The sequence below is a fragment of the Pomacea canaliculata genome, linkage group LG14 (assembly GCF_003073045.1).
Source record: "Pomacea canaliculata isolate SZHN2017 linkage group LG14, ASM307304v1, whole genome shotgun sequence".
Classification (NCBI taxonomy): domain Eukaryota; kingdom Metazoa; phylum Mollusca; class Gastropoda; order Architaenioglossa; family Ampullariidae; genus Pomacea; species Pomacea canaliculata.
Genome location: NC_037603.1, coordinates 1,929,928 through 1,949,777, shown reverse-complemented (window position 1 = coordinate 1,949,777; position 19,850 = coordinate 1,929,928). Strand labels below are relative to the sequence as shown.

The 19,850-nt window shown below is 42.5% G+C and overlaps 1 protein-coding gene across 5 annotated transcripts; it reads right to left on the bottom strand.

The window, feature by feature from the left end:
• Nucleotides 1-1,093: 1,093 nt before the first annotated feature.
• LOC112555329 (serine-rich adhesin for platelets-like) lies at nt 1,094-19,773 on the bottom strand. 5 transcript variants are annotated; one of them, XM_025223686.1, is made up of 10 exons: nt 19,447-19,703; nt 19,155-19,219; nt 16,616-16,807; nt 13,431-13,532; nt 12,570-12,677; nt 12,047-12,088; nt 10,633-11,659; nt 10,190-10,411; nt 3,246-7,132; nt 1,094-2,327 (listed from the first exon to the last, which is right to left on the bottom strand). In XM_025223686.1, the coding sequence occupies exons 2-9, from the start codon at nt 19,161-19,163 to the stop codon at nt 5,607-5,609; spliced, it is 3,228 nt and encodes a 1,075-aa protein (XP_025079471.1). In that variant the 5' UTR covers nt 19,164-19,219; nt 19,447-19,703; the 3' UTR covers nt 1,094-2,327; nt 3,246-5,606. The 5 variants fall into 5 exon arrangements, with proteins under 5 accessions (XP_025079471.1, XP_025079474.1, XP_025079470.1 ...); XM_025223689.1 differs by having other exon boundaries at nt 10,876-11,659; nt 19,461-19,703; XM_025223685.1 differs by having other exon boundaries at nt 19,461-19,702.
• Nucleotides 19,774-19,850: the final 77 nt, after the last annotated feature.

Sequence of the window (19,850 nt, the reverse complement as noted above, 5' to 3'; positions counted from 1 at the left end):
CGGGCTGGATCGTCTTCCTCACGGGAACAATAGTTTCTGTTCACGACAGAGGGTCTAATCGAGAACAAAGCCTGTTGGTGTTTGCAATGGGAAGGGGGAGGGTAGGGGAGGGGTGGATCGGTGGGGTTGGTAGGCATCTAGGGACCCGAGATAAGAGGTGGTTTCCCCTGCTGTGACCAGTTACAGAGCAATCAAGCAACAAGTGCACGCTTGCATACAGCCTGTCTATAAGAACTCGATCTGAGTGGCCCTACAGTGACGTCGGAGGTCGAAATGTAATACGATTCTTGTGGAGAGTGCTCGAGAACTTTTGTCTTAGATGCTTATGTGATACGTCGATGAACTTTCTCTCTCTCTCCTTCACTGTGTGTGTACGCGCGTCTTTGTGTCATTTGTCTTCTTTGCCTTTATTCTTGCTTGTTTATTTTTGGTCAAGCGTGAGAACCCTCCGCCAGTCCTTTTCTCGATCAGAAAATTTAACATCAGATTGGACACGCCCAGTCTGCCACACAAGTCAAGTGGGGCGAGGAGGAGATCGCAGTCGCAGCAACGTTGTGTGTGAGAGAGAGATGGGCTGGGAGAGCATGTATGGGGTGGGAGGAGGACATCATTTCCAGAGTTCTGCTCTCCGATTATGGACAGCAAATCCAACAGACACAAGACCATGCAAAGACTATCTTGAAGTGAACACCACTCGCTAATTGTCTACACTGATGACATGCGCACTCGCTCTTTGTGTAGAGTTTGAAAGGGAAAAAGTGCCGTCCTCTCCCTTTCATATGATCACTCGCCAAAGAAGACGGAGTACTGGGATTTTAAACTAGCACGTGAAGACAGCCAGAAGAGAAATAACAGAGTGGCCGAATAGAGATCCGAATCCAGGACATATTCTCAATGTATCGGTGACAAGAGGGGGACCGTTGTTAACCGCCAGACCATCCTAGATCCCTTTTACTTAAAAAAAAAAATAAAAAATCCACACACACAACAAAACAACCGAGTAAATGAACCTAGTGTACTACTTTTTAAATAACTCTTGGCCTTTCCGTATCCTTTTCTACAACGTGACGCCGTGAAGTTGGACAAGACCGGAGACCAGTCCCGTGTATAGTTTATTGCACAACGATATATGAAAAACGATGGTTGACAAAATCATTGTAAAAAGATATACGGTAACAATCGTCGCAATATGTAATATTCTTTGTCTAGATAAGAACAGATGCTGCTGCATTGCCTTCGCTAAAGCATGGTTTGAAAAGGTAACTAAGAGTAATCGAGAAAAAAGCAGTTGCCCACTGAATCTGTACACTGCAGATGAGATACATTAAAAGGAAAAGAAAAAAAAATTACCGAAGTTCCAAGAACACGCACACAATTATCTGCACTAGCATCGCCTAACAAATAATAAATTCCACCAGGAATATACCCGGTTACCGATTAAAATATTACAACTAACCCTAAACAATTCAATTATGTAGAAAGAACGTGTAAAGCTGTCGAGAAACCTATACAACTATAGTTCCACAAACTCAATAAATCAACAATCATGAAAGGTTTGCACACTTCTGATGTTTGATATTTTCGTGTGGCTTTTTCTACTCTAATAACATCTCCGGATGGGAGACATTACACAGCCCGCGTATCACATGCTGAAAGGGAAGATTTTCAAACTTCTGTGTATATTTTGTTTCTGCTGCGTACCCTAAGAGATCACCTACATTTGTCATGAGAATTACCCCTCTCCCAGAAGCCTACTCATTCGAACGGGTTCATTAGTGTAATTTGCAAGTGCACGTGTTCTTGTGTGTGCTGGATTTTCGCCCCCACCAGAGCCACTTCACATAATGAGATGCAATGGCAAGAGGCTACCACCAGGGGTCAATTCATTCTCTTCTACCAAGAATGAGAACGCATACCGCTTCCTGTCTCTATAATGCACTGTTCTATGTCGGGACACAAGCCCCAATATTACAAGTAACAACAGGCTTATTTACTTTTTTCGTTAGCAGCGTTTAGGTAAAGCAGAAGACATTACAATGTACATTCACACACATGATCATACAGCTCAGCATAGCTGTAAAGGAGATGGGGAAACTTTCAGCATTTTTCTACGCACTCTCTTCTGAATTGCAAGCCTTGAAAAATAAACAAACAAATAAGTAGAAAAAATAATCAGCAGTCTTTGCGGAGCTATCTGATCCTCGGCGCTTCCCTTAAGGCCACGATGAACTGGTCGGCCATCTTGGAGGACCGGAAGCGTAGCCACAGCGCCACCTTCATGCGCTTACCCTTGTGCCAGGCGGACATGACGAGGCGCACCACTTTGCCTTCAACACGCACGCGAGTGACAGCATTGTGAAGATAAACATCTGACATAGCATTTCAGACAAAGACTTCTATGTTCCGGTGACCAGCCAATCTTTGTGTTCATAATGCACGTGCGCATGTGTAAATATATATTGTTTGCGCATGCACCGGGGTCATCCAAGATATAAATATTGTTTCATACAAGATCATATTGCCTATAACTATATTTTAAACGCTTTGTTTTACTTAGATTTAGTATAAACATCACTTCAATATCAACCGGTAATAAACGCACAATATCAAACTATTAGTGAACGAATTGTTCCTCTCTTGAACGTACTTGGTGGCGGAAAAGGTGACAGTTCACACAGGTGGTGAGGTCACTTGAGGACTACATTGAGCGCCTCTACCTTAATCTGTTTTTTGTTTTTTTTTTCAAATGTGATTCTTGCAACCCCTCTAGCTAAAACTTTTGCACATACACTGATTTGCAGTACTCGTGCAGTTCAGCAAGCAGAGGAAAGGAAAGAAAGACAAAACCAACAGAAAACGTACAAACTGTCCAAAAAACACAACAAAAACAAAAAAGTCCGAGAACAAGTGTTTATTAGACTTCTGAACACGTAACAGAGAATCAAAACTTTCAAAACTGCTTTATCTTTGTTGTCCCTTGAAACATTTACCAATATATTGAGCGATGCATTTTTTTCATTGTTTTTTTGAACTGTTTCTCACCAACGAAACATAGCGTTTCCCGAAGGTTAAAACCGAATATACAGAAATACTTTAGAACATTAAATACCCCCAACGTTTGCATTTCTGAATCCATAAGGACGCCAGCATCGGAATTGAAAGCTCTTGCAAACATTACAAAACCAAAGGAACCTGAGCAATGAGAACGTGAACAAAACACAACAGCCGACAAGACCTGTGTTTACCTGGAGATTTCTTGGGCGGCTGGGTGATGATCAACCCGGCGTCGATAACTCGATTGCAGAGGACGACGTCATCCTTGAGCTGCGTGACGATGAGGCGAGCAGCTCTGTCTCCCTCCCGAACGATGCGGACACAGCAGGACGTAGACAACCCCACTCCCCCACCGTCGAGATCCGTCCATCCAGGGTGCGCAGTACACGGCCACGCTCCTCTTCTTGCCTGCGACCTACCCGCACTAGTCGTCGGCGGAGACGCGTCATCCCCGCGGGTGGTGCTCCTGCCTGGAGAATCCCTCCTGCACAGACGGCTTTCGGAAACACCAGTCACCCTGTACTTTCCCGACCTAGGCGTGTGAAAGGAGTAAGCATCACGGCGACTCACGACCACGGCCTCATCTTCAGCGAAAGTGGAATCTGGGGTGCGGCTGGAGGCGAGGGTGGAACAGCTGTTCCCGCTAACTGAAGGATGTTGCAGGAGGCGTCCCCTGGACTCACGCGAATCTCCCTGGCTCCCTGACCGATGATGCTCCTCTCAGCTAGGCGGCGCAGGTGCTCACCAGCCTGGTCGTCCTGTCTGGATAAGGGACGCCGCGCCTGTGGTTCGTTGCCCGTTAGCCATGTCCACTGCACCTGCGCGCCCACTCCGTCGCCGTTGTGTGAGCGCGCCTCGTCTCTCTTCATCACCCCATAGGGGCCCTGATGGTGGCGGAAGTCTGGATGGCCACCATATCTAACAGCAGGACTGCGCGCTCGCTGTTTCTCTTCTGCAGGGCCGCTCCGCAAGGAAATCTGGCTGCACGTGGTCGAGCGGCAGGCAAGGGCACGGCCGGCGACCGGAACATCTTGCGGCTGTGCCATTAGCTTCTCGGAATCCCCAAGTGACGGCTTCTCGTGTGTTCCTTCCTTCTGTTCTCCTCTGATGACTTCCCCAGCTAAGCCCCAACTTCTCTCCAAGGTCTCGGTGTTCGTCTGGACAGCTACAGCGGCTGGCAGGTTGACTGCGATGTTGCCTTTAATGTCGATTGGTGAGAACCTGTTGGTTGCGGATCGTTCGGCAAGGTGTTCCTGCCAGCTTCTCCCTGATCGTTGGGATCATTTGCTGCGTTCTTCTCGTCTGCCCCATTCTCTTCGTCGTCCTCTTCCAACGAGAGGAAATTGTCGTCAGAAGCGATCGAAAGCGAGTCCTCGTCCTGGCAGTAGGAGCACGTGTACTCCACGAAAACTTCTGTCATGTCCGTCACGCCGTCTACCTGACCTTGCCAGTTCAAGTCTGAGGTCACCGGGCCGCCGTCTTTCGCCTCCGCGCCAAGGTAACCGAGAGACCTCCATAGTGGGGTGTCCATCTGCAGTTCTGAGCTAAGGAAATCAACATCTGATCTAGCAGTTGTATTTAGCCTGCCGGACGCAAAGAAAGCATCGGTGGCGGTTCCATGGCTTTGACGGCCACCTTTCAACCGGCCTTCTTTAGCCCTCGACTTGGCCAGACAATCCGTCTCGACTGTCGTCTCTGGGCCAAGTCCGATGGCTCTGATTGGCGCACATGACTGCCACACAGCTTCCGTGCACGACGCTTGTCTACCCTTCTCCTCTTCTTTGAGATGTAGGCTCTGAAAGCCAGCGTCTCTTCTTGATCTTTCCACCTGGGTGAGTTCCCTGAGCTCGCTTTGTGCGCTGTGCCGGTGTGTGCTGCCGTACTCTCAGCAGACGTACTTCCAGGGATCTTGAGTGCATTCTCCTCGTAACTCGAACATCGCATGGTATCCATGGTATCATGCAGCTCCACGCTGTCTCCCGTAATGGGCGGGACTCTTACTGCCGTTGTAAAGCTTTGCGAGCTTCTTTCATTGTCCAAGTCTGCAAAGGGCGTAGCTTCTTCGCCGTCGTTCGCATTCATGCAGTTGCAGCTGCAGTTTCTCAACGAGCTCACACGATGTTCCGATGAATTGTGACAGCGTTCTGCATCTTTCCTCCAAGTTTCTCGACGATAAGTCGCTATGTCAAGATCACTTTCTTCACAGAACACGACGTCTTCAGTGCCAACGGCGCCTCCGATGCTGTGTCTCCAAGCATCGAAACTAGGGTTAACCAGGCTCTGTGCGGCAACGCCCCCAACAATCACCTCTAGTCCTGTGAGATCCTGCCTTCTCTACCCACGAGCAGCAGGGTTCAGATCTGGTTATCAAAGCAGAGGCAGGCAGGAAGATACATTGACACGCCGACCTTCGCGAGGTCATGACCTCGGACCTGCTGTCAGTAATGCAGTCTTGTTACTGGTCATTACGCCAGCGGTGCTGTAGCCGTTTTTTCCAACTGATGCAGGTTTTCTGGTACAGGAATTATTGCCAAAGAGACCCCCTGAACTAGCTACACGTGTGCAGCAGCATCGTTGCTGTGCTCCAGAATCAGTTCTTTTCGTTGTCTCGGACTTCTCTGCCTCTCGCCGGCATGAAACACAGCCCTCTGACAATCCTTCAAGATTTCTGATGACGTCATCAGCTCAGCAGCACCTTCTCCGGCGTCCGAGTGCATACACGACCAGTTTGCATTTTCCTGCGTCTTCCGCCGCCCATAGGTGCTCAAAGCCACCAAGATACTGTCGCTAGCTTGCTGCACTTCCTCGCGGCACCTGTTGAAGACGGCCTTGAACTGGATGGCCAGTTTCTGGGTGGGGAACACTAGCACGAAGCATTGCATGTGCAGAGGTTTGGAGGACATGTCCAGCGCCGTGTAGATCCACCCAGGTCCCAACGAGCCTAGCGTCAGTTTGGAACCCCCTGGAGTAACTTCCTGTGTGGTGGTGGTGGTGGCTTTAGAGGAACGAAGAGCTTCCACCACTGCAGCAAATCTGCTGCCGCTCTTGTAGCGGTCTTTGACATCCAGTTTCCCCTGCTGCTGGCTGGCCGAGCTGCTGGGGTTAAGCTCCCTCGTCACACTGCCTTGCACGCTGCCGTCTCTCTGCGTCTCTTGCAAGCTTCTGCTCTTTTGGGCAGACAAGCTGCTTCTCCCCAGTGACTGCAGGATCATGCTTTTGCTGATGAAGTGGCTGGCACATACGCGCGCGCCGGACAGCATCACGACTTTGTACACACCCGGCTCATTAAGGTTTAGTATCTGAACCTCCACAAACTCTACGCTCGGGTGCAGCATCTTGTTGTCACATCTAATGCCACGCGGGTCTAGACGCACGAGCCTCGCGTGGCATGCAAAGATACAGATGTAAGAAGAAGAAAAGCCAGCTACTTCCTTTGCGTCTGGAGTACCTAAACCTTGACTTGAAAGCTCAGTTCTTAATAAACCATTGGAACGCGGGTTCGAGTCTGTGCGTTGATACGGCGCGGTGGCTGGTCTGCTTGCAGTAGCGAGCTGTAAATTCCTGATTCTCGATGCATACAAAAGTTGGGCACTCAAATCTGCAAACCGCGAACAACCCCTACTTGATAAGTAGGTTTTCGCCAGTCTCTTCCAAGCATTACGGGGATCCAAACTGTCATCACGCTGGCGTATGTCTAAATTGGAAGAATTCGTTTCTCCATCTTCACGGGCAGTGATCAGACGATCGGAATTTGAAGTTTGGTAACCATCCTGAGGATGAGCCCCAGCTGACTGTCTCTGTGAACTGTCTTTTTCATGCCCTGATGCTGACTTAGCCCTTTTTTCATTGAAGCGCAGTTGCTTGACTTTTTCTTGAAGGATACTAACGGTGCATGGAAACATGAAGCGGTATCTAGGAGGTGATGGCAATGGTCCACATGACGAGTCAGAGTTCCAGACAGAGGGCCCGGCTGCTGTGGTGGGTGAGCCGGAGCGGCCCAATGGCACTTTTTCATGGCTTGAAGAAACTGGCATTTTCTCTTTTAGACTGCTGTTCTGGTAGTCCGAAGCGTCAGGCTCTGCAAAGGGAAAAGCAGTTGGGTGCTTTACATCCTTTCCAACACTGCCGAGAGTTTCTACAGATGTGCATTTTAATGAAGAAAACTGCGATGAGACTCCCAAAGGTGAAGTAAACCTGCTGCTCTTTGCCTTTGTGCTATCAGCTTGAACTGTTGACATAAGGCCTGCTGGTCGCACTCCTGCCTTAGACACGCGCTGCAAGGGGATCTTGATTCTGTTCATGCGATCAGTGCTTGAATCTTCTCTGTGACTTGAACTCGGCTGAGATCCAGAGAAGTTCTGAGAATCTAGTTTCATGTGCCTTAGGACCCAAGAAACAATAGACTGCAGTCTTGATGCACTTTCAATTGACTGGAAACTCAGGCGAAAGGTCCTCTGAGATGAGCCTTTTCTTTGGTAAGTGGACCACATGATGTAGTATGGAGAAGATATTCGAAGCAACTGCATGTCTGATAAACTTTGCCAGAAGTTCAGGCTGCCATCACTGCATTTAAATTCCATGACACCATCATAGCCATCTCGAGTCACCCTCAGAGTACCAGGCACCTTCACATCTGCTTCAGGATGATAAACTGCATCTTCAAAGAAAATGCACAGATACTCAGGAATCAATGCTGCATCCTCTAATGTGGAACTTGGATTTTGCTCTTTGAGAGCTGTTGGGGCAATTTTTTCTTGTAGATGCTGTTTTATCCAGAATTTCTTTGCAGATCTTCCCCTTCTTTGCAGCAGGGCTTTGAGATGCCCTTACAGCCCTTTTTTCAGGAAATTCCTCCAGGCCACTTTTCTCATTTATGAACAAAGTCTTTTGTGCCACTGACGATAAGATGCGACTGGAAGACTCCTCCTTACTCACCTGTGCCCTAGTATATGCACTAGGGTGTGGTTTGGTAATGATAGGCCCAACATTTTCGATTAAAATCTTGTCAATGTCAGTCTCCCTATTCTGATCTTTATCAGCTGTTTTTTGACAGGTCAAATTATCATCTTGAGATGTCAGGGAGGCTGTCTTGTCCCTAGAGTGCAGGTTCTGCTGCTTACCTGCTACAGAGATGTTGCTGGAAATCATTGTCAACTGTTCCTTGTCACAGTCCCTTACTACGATCATAGGCCCCACATTTTCAACCACTATAATACCATTCTTAGAGGAAGTATTCTGAACACAAGTTCCATGTGCTAGATGCTCAGTTTTGTCAGCTTTTGGAGTCAGAGACGTCTTCCTCAAATCGGCAGCAGGCTTCCTGAATGGAATTTCTGCAATGTCATGTCTTTCAGAAACTGTCTCCCTAGAGTGCATGTTCTGTTGCCTACCTGCTAAAGAGATGTTGCTGGAAATCATTAACTGTTCCTTGTCATAGTCCGTTAGTACGATCATAGGCCCCACATTTTCAACCACTATATTACCATTCTTAGAAGAAGTATTCTGAACACAAGCTGCATGAGCTAGATGCTCAGTTTTGTAAGCCTTTGGAGTCAGAGACATCTTCCTCAAACTGGTATCAGCCTTCCTGAATGGGATTTCTGCAATGTCATGTCTTTCAGAAACTGTCTTTGGCATTTTTGATTTTCCGCTTGCGGTTGTATTGAGCCTTTGTAATGAATTATTTGGGATCCCCAAGTCATTAGAAGTTGTCTGTCCCTTGTTTGGAAGCACAGAAGCATAGGGGCCTACAGTTGGCAAGCATGATGGTGCCAAATTCATAGTATTTGAACATTGTGCCACTGGAACATATTTCTTTGACAGTGGGAGAGCCAAGCCTGTTTCTACTATGGATGAATCATGTTGAATAACATTTTCTTCTGCTTTTGCTTTCACTTTTGCAAGTGAACCTACCCTCTCTTTATTAATATCTGAACATATCTTCTGAATAAGTGCCTTCACTGAGACGAATGAGGATTTTTCATCAAAGTTTAAGTCTGCAAAAATGCAAGGAAGGATCAAGAAAGGTTGAAGCAGTATTAAATGTAACATCTCTGTACCTCTGCATGACAATAAGGTACATGTATATGATTTTTAGGTCTATGAAACATAAAAGAATAAGCTTAACTTTTTTAACAAAGCAGACAGGAAAAAAAACCCTGGCAAAAAAAAAAAAAAGAAAAAAAGAAGACATTTTACAGCTATGATCACCCCCATGAGTAGACAGTAATTTACTGGACTGGCATACATGACGGTGCATTATTGTTTCATGCACAATGCACAACGGGAAAATATAAAGATTTCCCAAAGAAACGTGGCATCTGGTGAGTCTCAAAAAGAAATTATCAAACCCTTTCCAATTAATTTTTCCTCTAATTTTCATAAACACATTCTTTGAACATCTGAATTGATTTTACTGACACCATGAAAAATGAGTATGATGTACAGTCCATGTATCTGGAGATGTGGCATAACCACGTGGTTAGTGTGATTGACTAAAGAGCAGATTCCTGGTTCAAGTCCTGGGCAGACAGATGTCTAGAAATCCCCCCTCAACCCGCCCAGGCATGGGTACTTGATTCATCAGGGGAGACAACGATGGCAAGAGAGGGTTGGATGCATATTTCTTGTGCTGTGCTAGACATAATAGAACATGCCCCCTGCCTCTGTAGCCTAAAGACTAAACATACACTCTCTTCAGGATTTAAACTAAACATAATAGCTAGCAGTACTCTGAATGTCTGAGGGGACAGTAACAGTATGAACAAAGCAGCAGTATTAACAGAGACAGCTGCAGTGTGAACAGAGACTGCAGCAGTACAGTAGCACTATGAAGGAATGACAGATCTGTGCAGCTTTAAAAAAACATTGTCTCATATACGTATATTTTTTACGGAAAAAAAAAACAGTGCAAGGTATTAAATGTTCTTTAAATTTTCTGAATTTAACACACTTGTTTCTAGCACTATGAGGGTATCCAAATAGTTCTACTGTTAAAAGGTTCTACATTTTACAGGAGCTGGTATATGACAAAAATTACAGTGGCGCTTCAGGCATGCAGTCCACCCCTCAACCTAAACCATGAAAATTGAGTTTGTTGCACATGCTTCCTTTTTTTGCCCCAAAAATCACTTACCTTTATCAACGTAATCATTTCTCTCATTCAGTAAACCTGAGGCTCCTGAGGGCGTTTCAGACTGATGGTGTGCATCATCACTAGAGATTAAGGCATCATGAAAAGGAAATTTGTCTTCTTGCTTAGATAAAGAACTAATTTCTTCTATGCTGTCTTTTACACATATCTCCTTAGATGAGGACATTGAAGCTGCAGTAATATTCTGGATGGTACCACTCAAATCTGTAGGCAAAACATTTAATGAATGGAAATATGAAGCCAGCTTAGAAACCAAATTAGGCAGAGACTGTTATAAGTTTACACCTAGCACATAGAATCTAAGTCTAAAGTGGACCTATCTTCATCAAGATAACTTATGTCTGTCCTGCAATCAATTTTATCCTCTGAATGCATCTTCAGGAGGATACTCCCAAAAGCTGAAACTAATGTCACATCTGAAGTACCTTCTGTCCTTTCCAACAAGCCCCTTGAAAAGGAATGCATCAAGGAATTACTTCTCTCCTCAGGCACATTTTCCATCTTCGACGTGCTTGTAACATTGTCCAAGAAAGTAACAGATCTGTTGCCTGTTATTTGGTTCCAGCTCTCTCTCTTTGACAAACTACCATCATGACTCCCAGATGACTGCAGCAGTGAAGATGACTTTAATGAAGATGAACTTCTGATAAGAACATCCTCATTCTTACTTCTCTCCTCAGGCACATTTTCCATCTTCGACGTGCTTGTAACATTGTCCAAGAAAGTAACAGATCTGTTGCCTGTTATTTGGTTCCAGCTCTCTCTCTTTGACAAACTACCATCATGACTCCCAGATGACTGCAGCAGTGAAGATGACTTTGATGAAGATGAACTTCTGATAAGAACATCCTCAATTTCTGCAGTTGGTGTTTCATCTTGGTCACCAATGGGCCAAAAAGCATTTGTGAAATCTTCTGTGCGATTACTGTGATCATTTGAGAACTGATTCCTTGTGAGCCTATAATCTGGATTAGTTTGACCTCCATTTACAGCTGTGTTTTCCCCAGAAGGAAGGTTGCTTTCCGCATGTGCATTTAATATTACATTATCAAAGTTAACAGCGGAAACAAAGGAAGTCCTAGAACTACTTTGATCGTTTGAAAATTTTCTCATAAGGATTGAATGGGAACTCTCAGAGTTGAGGTAGTTTTGTTTTTCAGTCTTCTGTACAGAAATAGCAGTACAACTTCTTTCCTTGTCAGTCTCTGTGCAAGTACCAGAAGTTGAGGTCTTGGGTGTTTCACAGATAATATCACTGTTCTTTTGTAAATTATCATCATCTTTAGGATCTTTAACTGTGAACCATGGAGTTGTTGGTGTTGAGGTACTTGTGGTTTCATATGAAGATGTACTTGCAGTACTACAAGTGGCATGGTCAGATGTCGATACAGCCAAATCCTGATATTTTTTAGACAAATGTGTAGAAGTAGGGACCATTTGCTTCAGATCTCTCTGAAAAATAACATGGATTTAATTAACGTTCTGTTAAGAAAAAGTGAACAGAGCATAGTAAAAAACTATATATTTTTATGACAATGTGATATTTAGAAGGATTTTGCTTTTATTTGTTATTGATTATTCTTTGTTACTTAAAATGATAATCATAGCTACACAACAAATAACAGCTGCCCAAACACTTCAAAGTCTGTGTCCAAACTTTTATCCTGTCATTCATTTTTCAACATATACTGTGTGTTTGCAATGGATATGATCTTAAATCACTTTTGTGTTATCCTCAAGCCACAATATTTAAAGGACCTTTGATAATGCACACATGGTGATAAATGTGCCATTAAATTTTAGTGTTCAGTATGTGCATCAGTTAAAGACTTTGCCTACCTTCATATTTTCAACATACTGCCTCACATCAGCAAGTTCTTCCTGGTGAAAAGGAATAAAGAAATAAAAATAAGCTATCACATTCAAAATTCATAACTCATCTTAAAAATTAGTATTTCTAAAAGGCACTCTTTCTTCAAGAAATAGGAATGCCTTAAAGTCATTCAAAACAATATTTATTTACAAGATCATGAGATATATATATATGTATGTGCATGCTATTTATACATATAGTTTCCTTTTCCATCTTTCAGAAAATGCTTTTTTTGTAGCTATTCCTAAAAGGATAGAGGTTAGGACAATATAAGGGCTGAGCTGTGAAAAGACTACAGACATAATAGTTGTATTGACTTCAGAAACTAGTTTGACATGGTGAGAAAGATACAGATGTGAGAGGAGAACAGTTGAAGCCATTGAAAAGAAAGGACGTGATATTTTTGCTGATGCTAGTCCTGCATCTGATTGAGTGCATGGAGGAAGTTATGCCTTTCCAACATCATACCCCCATCACTTACATACGTACCTGTAGGTGAACATTACTGGTCTTTATTGTGGACATTTCCTGCATTAGGTGAAGATTCATCTCCAGCAGCTCATCATTCTTTTCAACCATTGTCTGAAAATGACTGGTCTGTTGACAAGGAAACAGAATATGAACAGATGAAATAAGCGTTATTTTTACCCGCAAACGAGTTCTATCTTTCTCTCCTTCCCTATGCCTTAAACTGTAAGTTATGGTATCATACTCTGTTAATAACTTGCACGCCTCTCGCGCAAAATGTCATCTATATCACTCAGCTAGAAATAACTGTAATGAGAAACTTTATATTAATTACAACAATAATGATATAATGCATCCTATAAAGCCTAGTAACTCGGTGTGAAAAACACATGCACAACATTTATTATAATCGGTATTTCTGATTCGGACACTGCTAATATGGGTAGGGCACAAACAGTGCACACCTCCTCTGCAGATTGACAAGTTTGCAGCCCTCAATATTTTTTTACAGGTGAGGAGCTATCTATTTCCAAAACATTCCCAAATTTAGGCAAGCACAAACATAAGTCCAGGTACCAGTAGGTAATAATAAAAATAATTGCTTAACACTGTCACTAAAAGCCTCAGCCCCTAGTCATTTGTTTCGCCTAATATGTTCCTGAACACCACTCATATGCATCTGGGCCGACTGTTGAGCAAATAATGAAGAGAGACAGTCAACAGTGTATGTTCATGAAGTCATATGATGACTGGAGAAAAATTAAGACAACTGAGAGTAGTCTTAGCAAAACATTTTGCTCTCCTTATCTCTCCAAGGGAGCTAAGCAGATCAGACATGCCTGCCATGACTTAAAAAAAGAGTAGTTGGTTAGATGCACTCACCTGTTGTCTCCATGCTTCAATAAGATTGGTTACTCCTGTGTCTGGTATAGCCGCCAACTGTTTCACTTCAAGTTCTTCTTCATTTTTCTTTGATTGTTGATCCTGTGTGAGGCAAGCCAGTATTAAAAACTAGCTAAAATTATGATGCTATTCATGCAGCCATTATCTTTATAAATAAATAAAACATTCATCTTTATTCAAAGTGACTAAGCCTGGCATTATTTTATTTTTATTGCCGTTCAAATACTTGATGTCTATATCTAGACAAGTTTGTTTCTAACATCTCAGAACTGCACGTTTTGTGCTACATTAGCTACAAAATAACAGCTTGATCTGCGAGCATCTTTCCATCACCACCCAAATCCTCCTCTGTGCCTCTGTTTTATCAAGACTTAGTTTACTTTAGTCCTTGTTATTCCTTGAGGAGGGTAGGGCCGCAACAACACCTCACCAGCGAACCTGGTTTTGGGCAGCTCCTTTCAGTTGGGCCCATGTAGCTCCGAAAGTCCTTTGCCTCGCTTTCTACTGTTCTTTTCCATGTCAGCTTCGGTCTCCCCACTCTCCTCTTCCCCTGTGGATTCCAGTCAAGTGCCTGCTTGGCAATGGTGTCAGCTAGTTTGCACAGGGTGTGTCCTATCCAGCCCCATTTGAGCTTTTTGATGTCTTAGCTAATGGTATTCTGGCTGGTTCTTTTCCACAGGCTGCTGTTGGAGATCTTTTCAGGCCATCTTATTCCCAGAATATGGTGTAGGCATCAGTTGGTAAAAGGTCTGGAGCTTGTTGTTGGTGGTGTTTGTCACTCTCCAGGTTTCAGAACCACACAGTGGGACAGCTTTCAAATTGGTGTTTAAGATGTGGGTCTTACTGCGGAAGGATAATGCTCGGGAGTTCCAGATGGGGCGTAGGCTATTGAGTGAATGCCTGGCCTTGTTGATGCGACTTTCAATGTCATGGTCTGCTCCACAGTCCTTGTTGACAATGCTCCCCAGATACACAAAGCGATCTGTTTCCAGAATGTTCTCTCCTTGAAGTTGGATTGGGAGTTCACTTTGGTCTTCTTTCTGTTGACCTTTAAGCAAGTCTTCTCTGCTAGCTTACTCAGTTTGGTTTGTGCATGATGCTGCTGATGAGATAGGAGACTAATGTCATCTGCAAAGTCCAAGTCCTCTAGCTGTTTGGTGAAGGTCCACTGGATACTGGTGTTGTTGTCTTGGGTTGTCTTGCGCATAATCCAGTCTATGACCATATGAAACGCTGTCTTTTTGCCGGTCTTCATTACAAAAGGTTTAGTGAGTTTGCCGTTCTGAATAAATTGGCAGGACGAGTCTTCATAGAACCCTTGGATGATGTTTATGAGTTTAGGTGGAATGCCGTAGTGGATCATCAGCCTCCAGATGACGTCCCTGTCTACACTGTCGAATGCCTTCTCAAAGTCCACAAAAGTTTTATAGAGGGAGGACTGCCACTTAATAGACTTCTCAATGATGATATGGAGGGGGCTCAGTGCATGACCTATCCTGACAAAATCCTGCTTGTTCTGGTCTCAATCTCTTGTCTAGTGCCTTCTTCAGTCTCTCTGGAATTACCCTTAACAGAACTTTACTGGGGATGGACAGCAGCGTGATCCCCTGCCAGTTGTTGCACCGAGAAAGGATCTCTTCGAAGTGTTCCATTCAGCAGTGTCTTTGTGCTGCATTGTTTGCCATTGATCTTGCCATCTTTGTCTTTCAACTGGCTTGTTTGGGTTCATGACAGAGTTCGTGTTATTTCATATAGTTTTATCAAGACTTGACTCTTGTAATTCTCTTTGGTCCAGCAAGACAAGTCTGTTCTCAACAAACTTAGAGAGCTTCAAAACTCTGCAGCACAACTTATACTCCAAGTAAGCAAAAAGATAATGCAAAACCTCTTCTTCATATATCATTCAATCCAGACTCATGTACAATATAAACACTATACCTTGCTTCTGCTTTTTGCAGGCTCTGTTCCTTCTTATTCCTCACTAATTCACTATATTCCAACATACTATTTCTGCAGATACTTACCTACTTATGTCCCTAGAATCAAGGCAAAACCTTTGGTGAATGCATGTTTGCCCAATCTGCATCAATATGCTGGAACTCTCTCCGTTATTTGATACACCATCAGCAGACAACAGAATCTTTCAAACATGCCTCTTAAAATACACTTGTTCAAGCAACATCTGGAGGTTTAGCCAACAAAATTCAGTCAGGTTATTTTTGTTCCATATTACCTGCAGCTTTCACTGGTTTCATTTGTTGTACAAATTTTACCATTCATGTTGTTCATGTACATGACTGACATGCAGATCCTGACACTAATGTTGTAGTTGAGCACAGACAGGTATTATGTTAAATAGTTTTCTGTATACATTAACTGATTAGGTGTTCAATCTCAAATATTTTTACCTTAGCATATTTCAATGTAAGTGACACTGATGTAAGACAGAGACAACTTACAAATTCATGGTGAAAATATGCAAATGCTGTAACCCTAACCCTAACCCTAACCCAATGGGTTCCTAATACTCATCATTCACTAATTTCCTGGCCCATTCCCACCAAACTCATCACACTGACACTAATTGTTTGATAATAGTGCACATGTCCCTATTACAATAACTGCATGGACATACATTCTGGGCAAGGTCTGAATCTGTGCACATGTCCCCATTACAATAACTGCACGCACATACATTTTAGGCAAGGTCTGAATCTGGTAGCAGATTATAATTACAAATAATGAGGTCAGAGTGGCTGGTCATCTGATCTCTGGCTTGGTTGCACATAATATTTTGTGTTTTAGCTGCTCAAGGTAAAGGTTCCTATAGCACATAATGGCTCCCTTCGTTTTCTTTTTGTTCTGATATTTAAAAGTGAACCACTCTGTCTCTCATGTTTGAGCTGGCAGCATCCATGGTGGTGGTGGTGGGGGGACCCAGCCTATATATTTTAAATATTTTAAATTAATAAAAAATATAATAAAATGGTAAATTAATTTGCACAGTAAATAAATCTGTCAGAATAGTTAAATTTACAGTCTGACATCTATGGCATGACGAATCATTTATTGATAGTCATTGTGACTCTGACGGTCAAAGTTAACACAATACTGTGAATGCCAGCAATATGACTAATGAAAGGTGTAAAGAAAATGCTTATTACCTTCACATCTGAACCATCTTTAAGGCTCCAGTCTCTCCTAACCTTCTCCCTGCATTCATGATCCAGGTCTTCTTGTGATGATGAGGAATCATCATACTCAATCTCTTTCACAAATTTGATACTAAAATATCTGTAATTTTCCCCATCCCTGTCTTCAGAGCTGTGGTTTGTTTGAATATAACTTGGTGAATGCTGCACAAATAATAATAATAATGTTAAATATTGTTTAGACCAATAGGCAAGTGCATTGCATCTTCTACTAACTAGATTAAAACAAGCACATATCCACAAATAAAACAGCACACTCGCATATCACTTAAGCATTTTATACCCCCACTCCCCTCCACACAGTAAGCAATTAGTCTTTTAGATCAAGATATGTAAATGTCTCGGAGGTTAATAATTTACAGTGATGGACAATTTTTTTAATCCAGGCAATATATAATTCTGCTGGTTTATAGTGGTCTTAGGCTGTATGGTTTAGAGCCAGTCACAGAAAAGTTTAAGGTTAGGGTAGTTGAGTAGTAGCTCCAAATCATGTTGGCTTGATCTTGTTACTTGTCTGGTTGTTGATTGTCTTGAAGTCTTATTGCTGCATATAACTCATATCATTAAACACTTCTCTAACATTTCGTCACTTTTCCTCAAATTCAACTCAGCTATTGTTTGCCCACTTGTAAAGAAACTGTTCGCTGTATCACAGCTGTTTAAGGAACTACAGACCAGTATTAAACTTGTTTTTATTCAAGATTCTAGATTGTTGTTTCTCAGCTTCTTGCACATGTAGATCAAAATCATCTCTTTAATCTGTTCTTGTCTGCTTATAAAATGGCCATAGTACTAAAGCTGCATTTCTTAAAGTTATTAACAATCTGCTTCTTAATGTTGATGATGACAAAGTGTCTTTTCTTGCATTGTTGAGAATTGTCAGCACCCATTTGATGATGTTGATCTTTTTATGCTCTCACATAGACTTCAGCCCTCTTTTGGCATTTATGGTGCTGCTCTTTACTGGCGTCAATACTGAGGTACCAAACTCAGACCATATATGTAAACAGTGTCTGCTCAGATACTTCTGCCCTGAAGTATGGGGTCCTACAGGGATCTATCTTGTACCCAATACTTTTTGTGTTGTATACTCTGATGTCATTTCTTGCCATGCCATGTCACATGTGAGTTTCGCTGGTGACACACAGCTTTACGTCAACTCTCCTTACCGAGCTTGCTGCATTGATAACATGGACACAGGAATGCATAGCTGACTTAAATACCTTGATGATCCATAAGACTAAAACTAAATGAAAAGACCTAACTGCTACTGACTTGTCCAAAGAAATTTCTTAGTCATCCTTCTCTCCCTGTTTTTCTTCCCATGAACAATTTATCTACTCTTTTCTCTGCTTCTATCTGCAGTTTGTGTCACTCTTGATCGGAATTTGACAATATTTCTCATGTTTGCAGAATTGATTACCTTGAAACCTCTCTAAAAACATACACTTTCTCAGAACTGCTCCACTCATCTTTGAGTCCCACCATCTAAGACATATGGACAGAGGTCTTTTTCCTAACAGCTTAAGATGTACTTTTTTCAGAATCAGACTTCACCTCATGGTCAAAACATGCGCTGGCACGATGTACATCTGTATTTATTCTCTGTTGTACAAATGTGTTTATGGATGTTATTGTGCCAGTTTATTTAGAACTGGTCTGTTTGTAGTTTCTCTTATTTGTGAAGCTCTGAGCAAATTATTTTGGAAAAGTGCTGTATAAATATTATCATGAGGTAAGAATACTTTATCTTAGAAGGCAATTCATGTATTTCATGTTTAAAGCACAGCATTTGAAAGGCAGAGCTCAGCACTTTCTTTCTGCACCCCTTTAATTTTTCTTATTATGCAGAAACATATTGCAGATAGGTGGTCAGAGATTAACCCAGCCACAAACCCAAGTGGCGCTTGAATCATCAATCTCTGTTCGATCCACAGTCCAAGCAATAGCCATCACCTAATTAAGTCTCCCAAAGTCCTGATTACATACTAACCAATCAAGGTCAACATCTCTTCTACAACTTCTTAACATCCAAATCCTGTTGCATTGAATAAGTGCATATTTTTTAATTCCCTTGATCGGTGATCCAGCAGAAGTAATTATGCTGGTTTGCCTGTTGGACAGACTGGACACGGTCTAAGGATTAAATATTTTGGATCTTAATATCTTGTATGTTACAGGAAACTACTACAGTCTCAGCAAGGTGGTGTTGAATATTACATTCTGTTAGTAGTGAGGGATACAGGATGTTGTGAAACGTCACTGTGAAAATAAACATTCGCCCTGTCATTACTTAAATGAAAAGCAGCTTTTGGACATCATCCTTTGTTCTCCGCGCTCTTTTGAACACAAATAACATAATGTAATCCTCGGCTAGCTTAATCCAAGATTTTACCCGCAACGTGGTATTATTGCTTTGTCGATTTAAGAGAATATCGATGTACCTGGGCAGTCGAATCCTAAATGGTGCTAGACGGGGAGAACGGCCTACCTTTTCCATTTCAATCCCACGAAGAGAGAATATCCAAGATCATGCTTGAATAAGTCTTGCAACACCTGTGATAATGAATGTTAAACATGTTCCTGAAAATATTTTAGGTACGGAAAGAAAAAAACATTGTTTCACTCCATTTTAATTTTGTGCTCGACACAATAACAGCAGCTAAACAGAGATGAGAGATTAGGTACAGTGTGATTCAGATTTAAGAGGATTCTCTTAATTCATATTTTATATCGAGAAAAACGACATCATGATGAACTGCGACAAATTCGGTTCTTCGAACCTCGGAACGCATACCCGCCGGCAACTGCTTTCTCTGAACTGAGAGCAGGGAACTGGAAGAGGAAAAGGGCCAACTTTCTGTTTCGCCGTTTGTTGACGTAGATCATGCAAGAACATGAAGTAGTAAAACTAATAAAAGAACTATATCTGGTATCCTGTTAATTAAAAAAAATTAAAGAAAATCTAAATTTAATTTTAAAACACTGCACGGGTAGCATGCAAAATGAACTTTAAACAGCTTCGAATTGGATATTTAACAAGACGGAGTTTCATTGGTTAAGCAATTATGCACAATGGCAACAGTTTCTTTTAGTATTGGCTTATGTTTATCAATTTATAATTGAAACTATCGTTTGTTAACACAAAATTAAATCTTTTCAGTTGATCAATAGATATTTATCTATA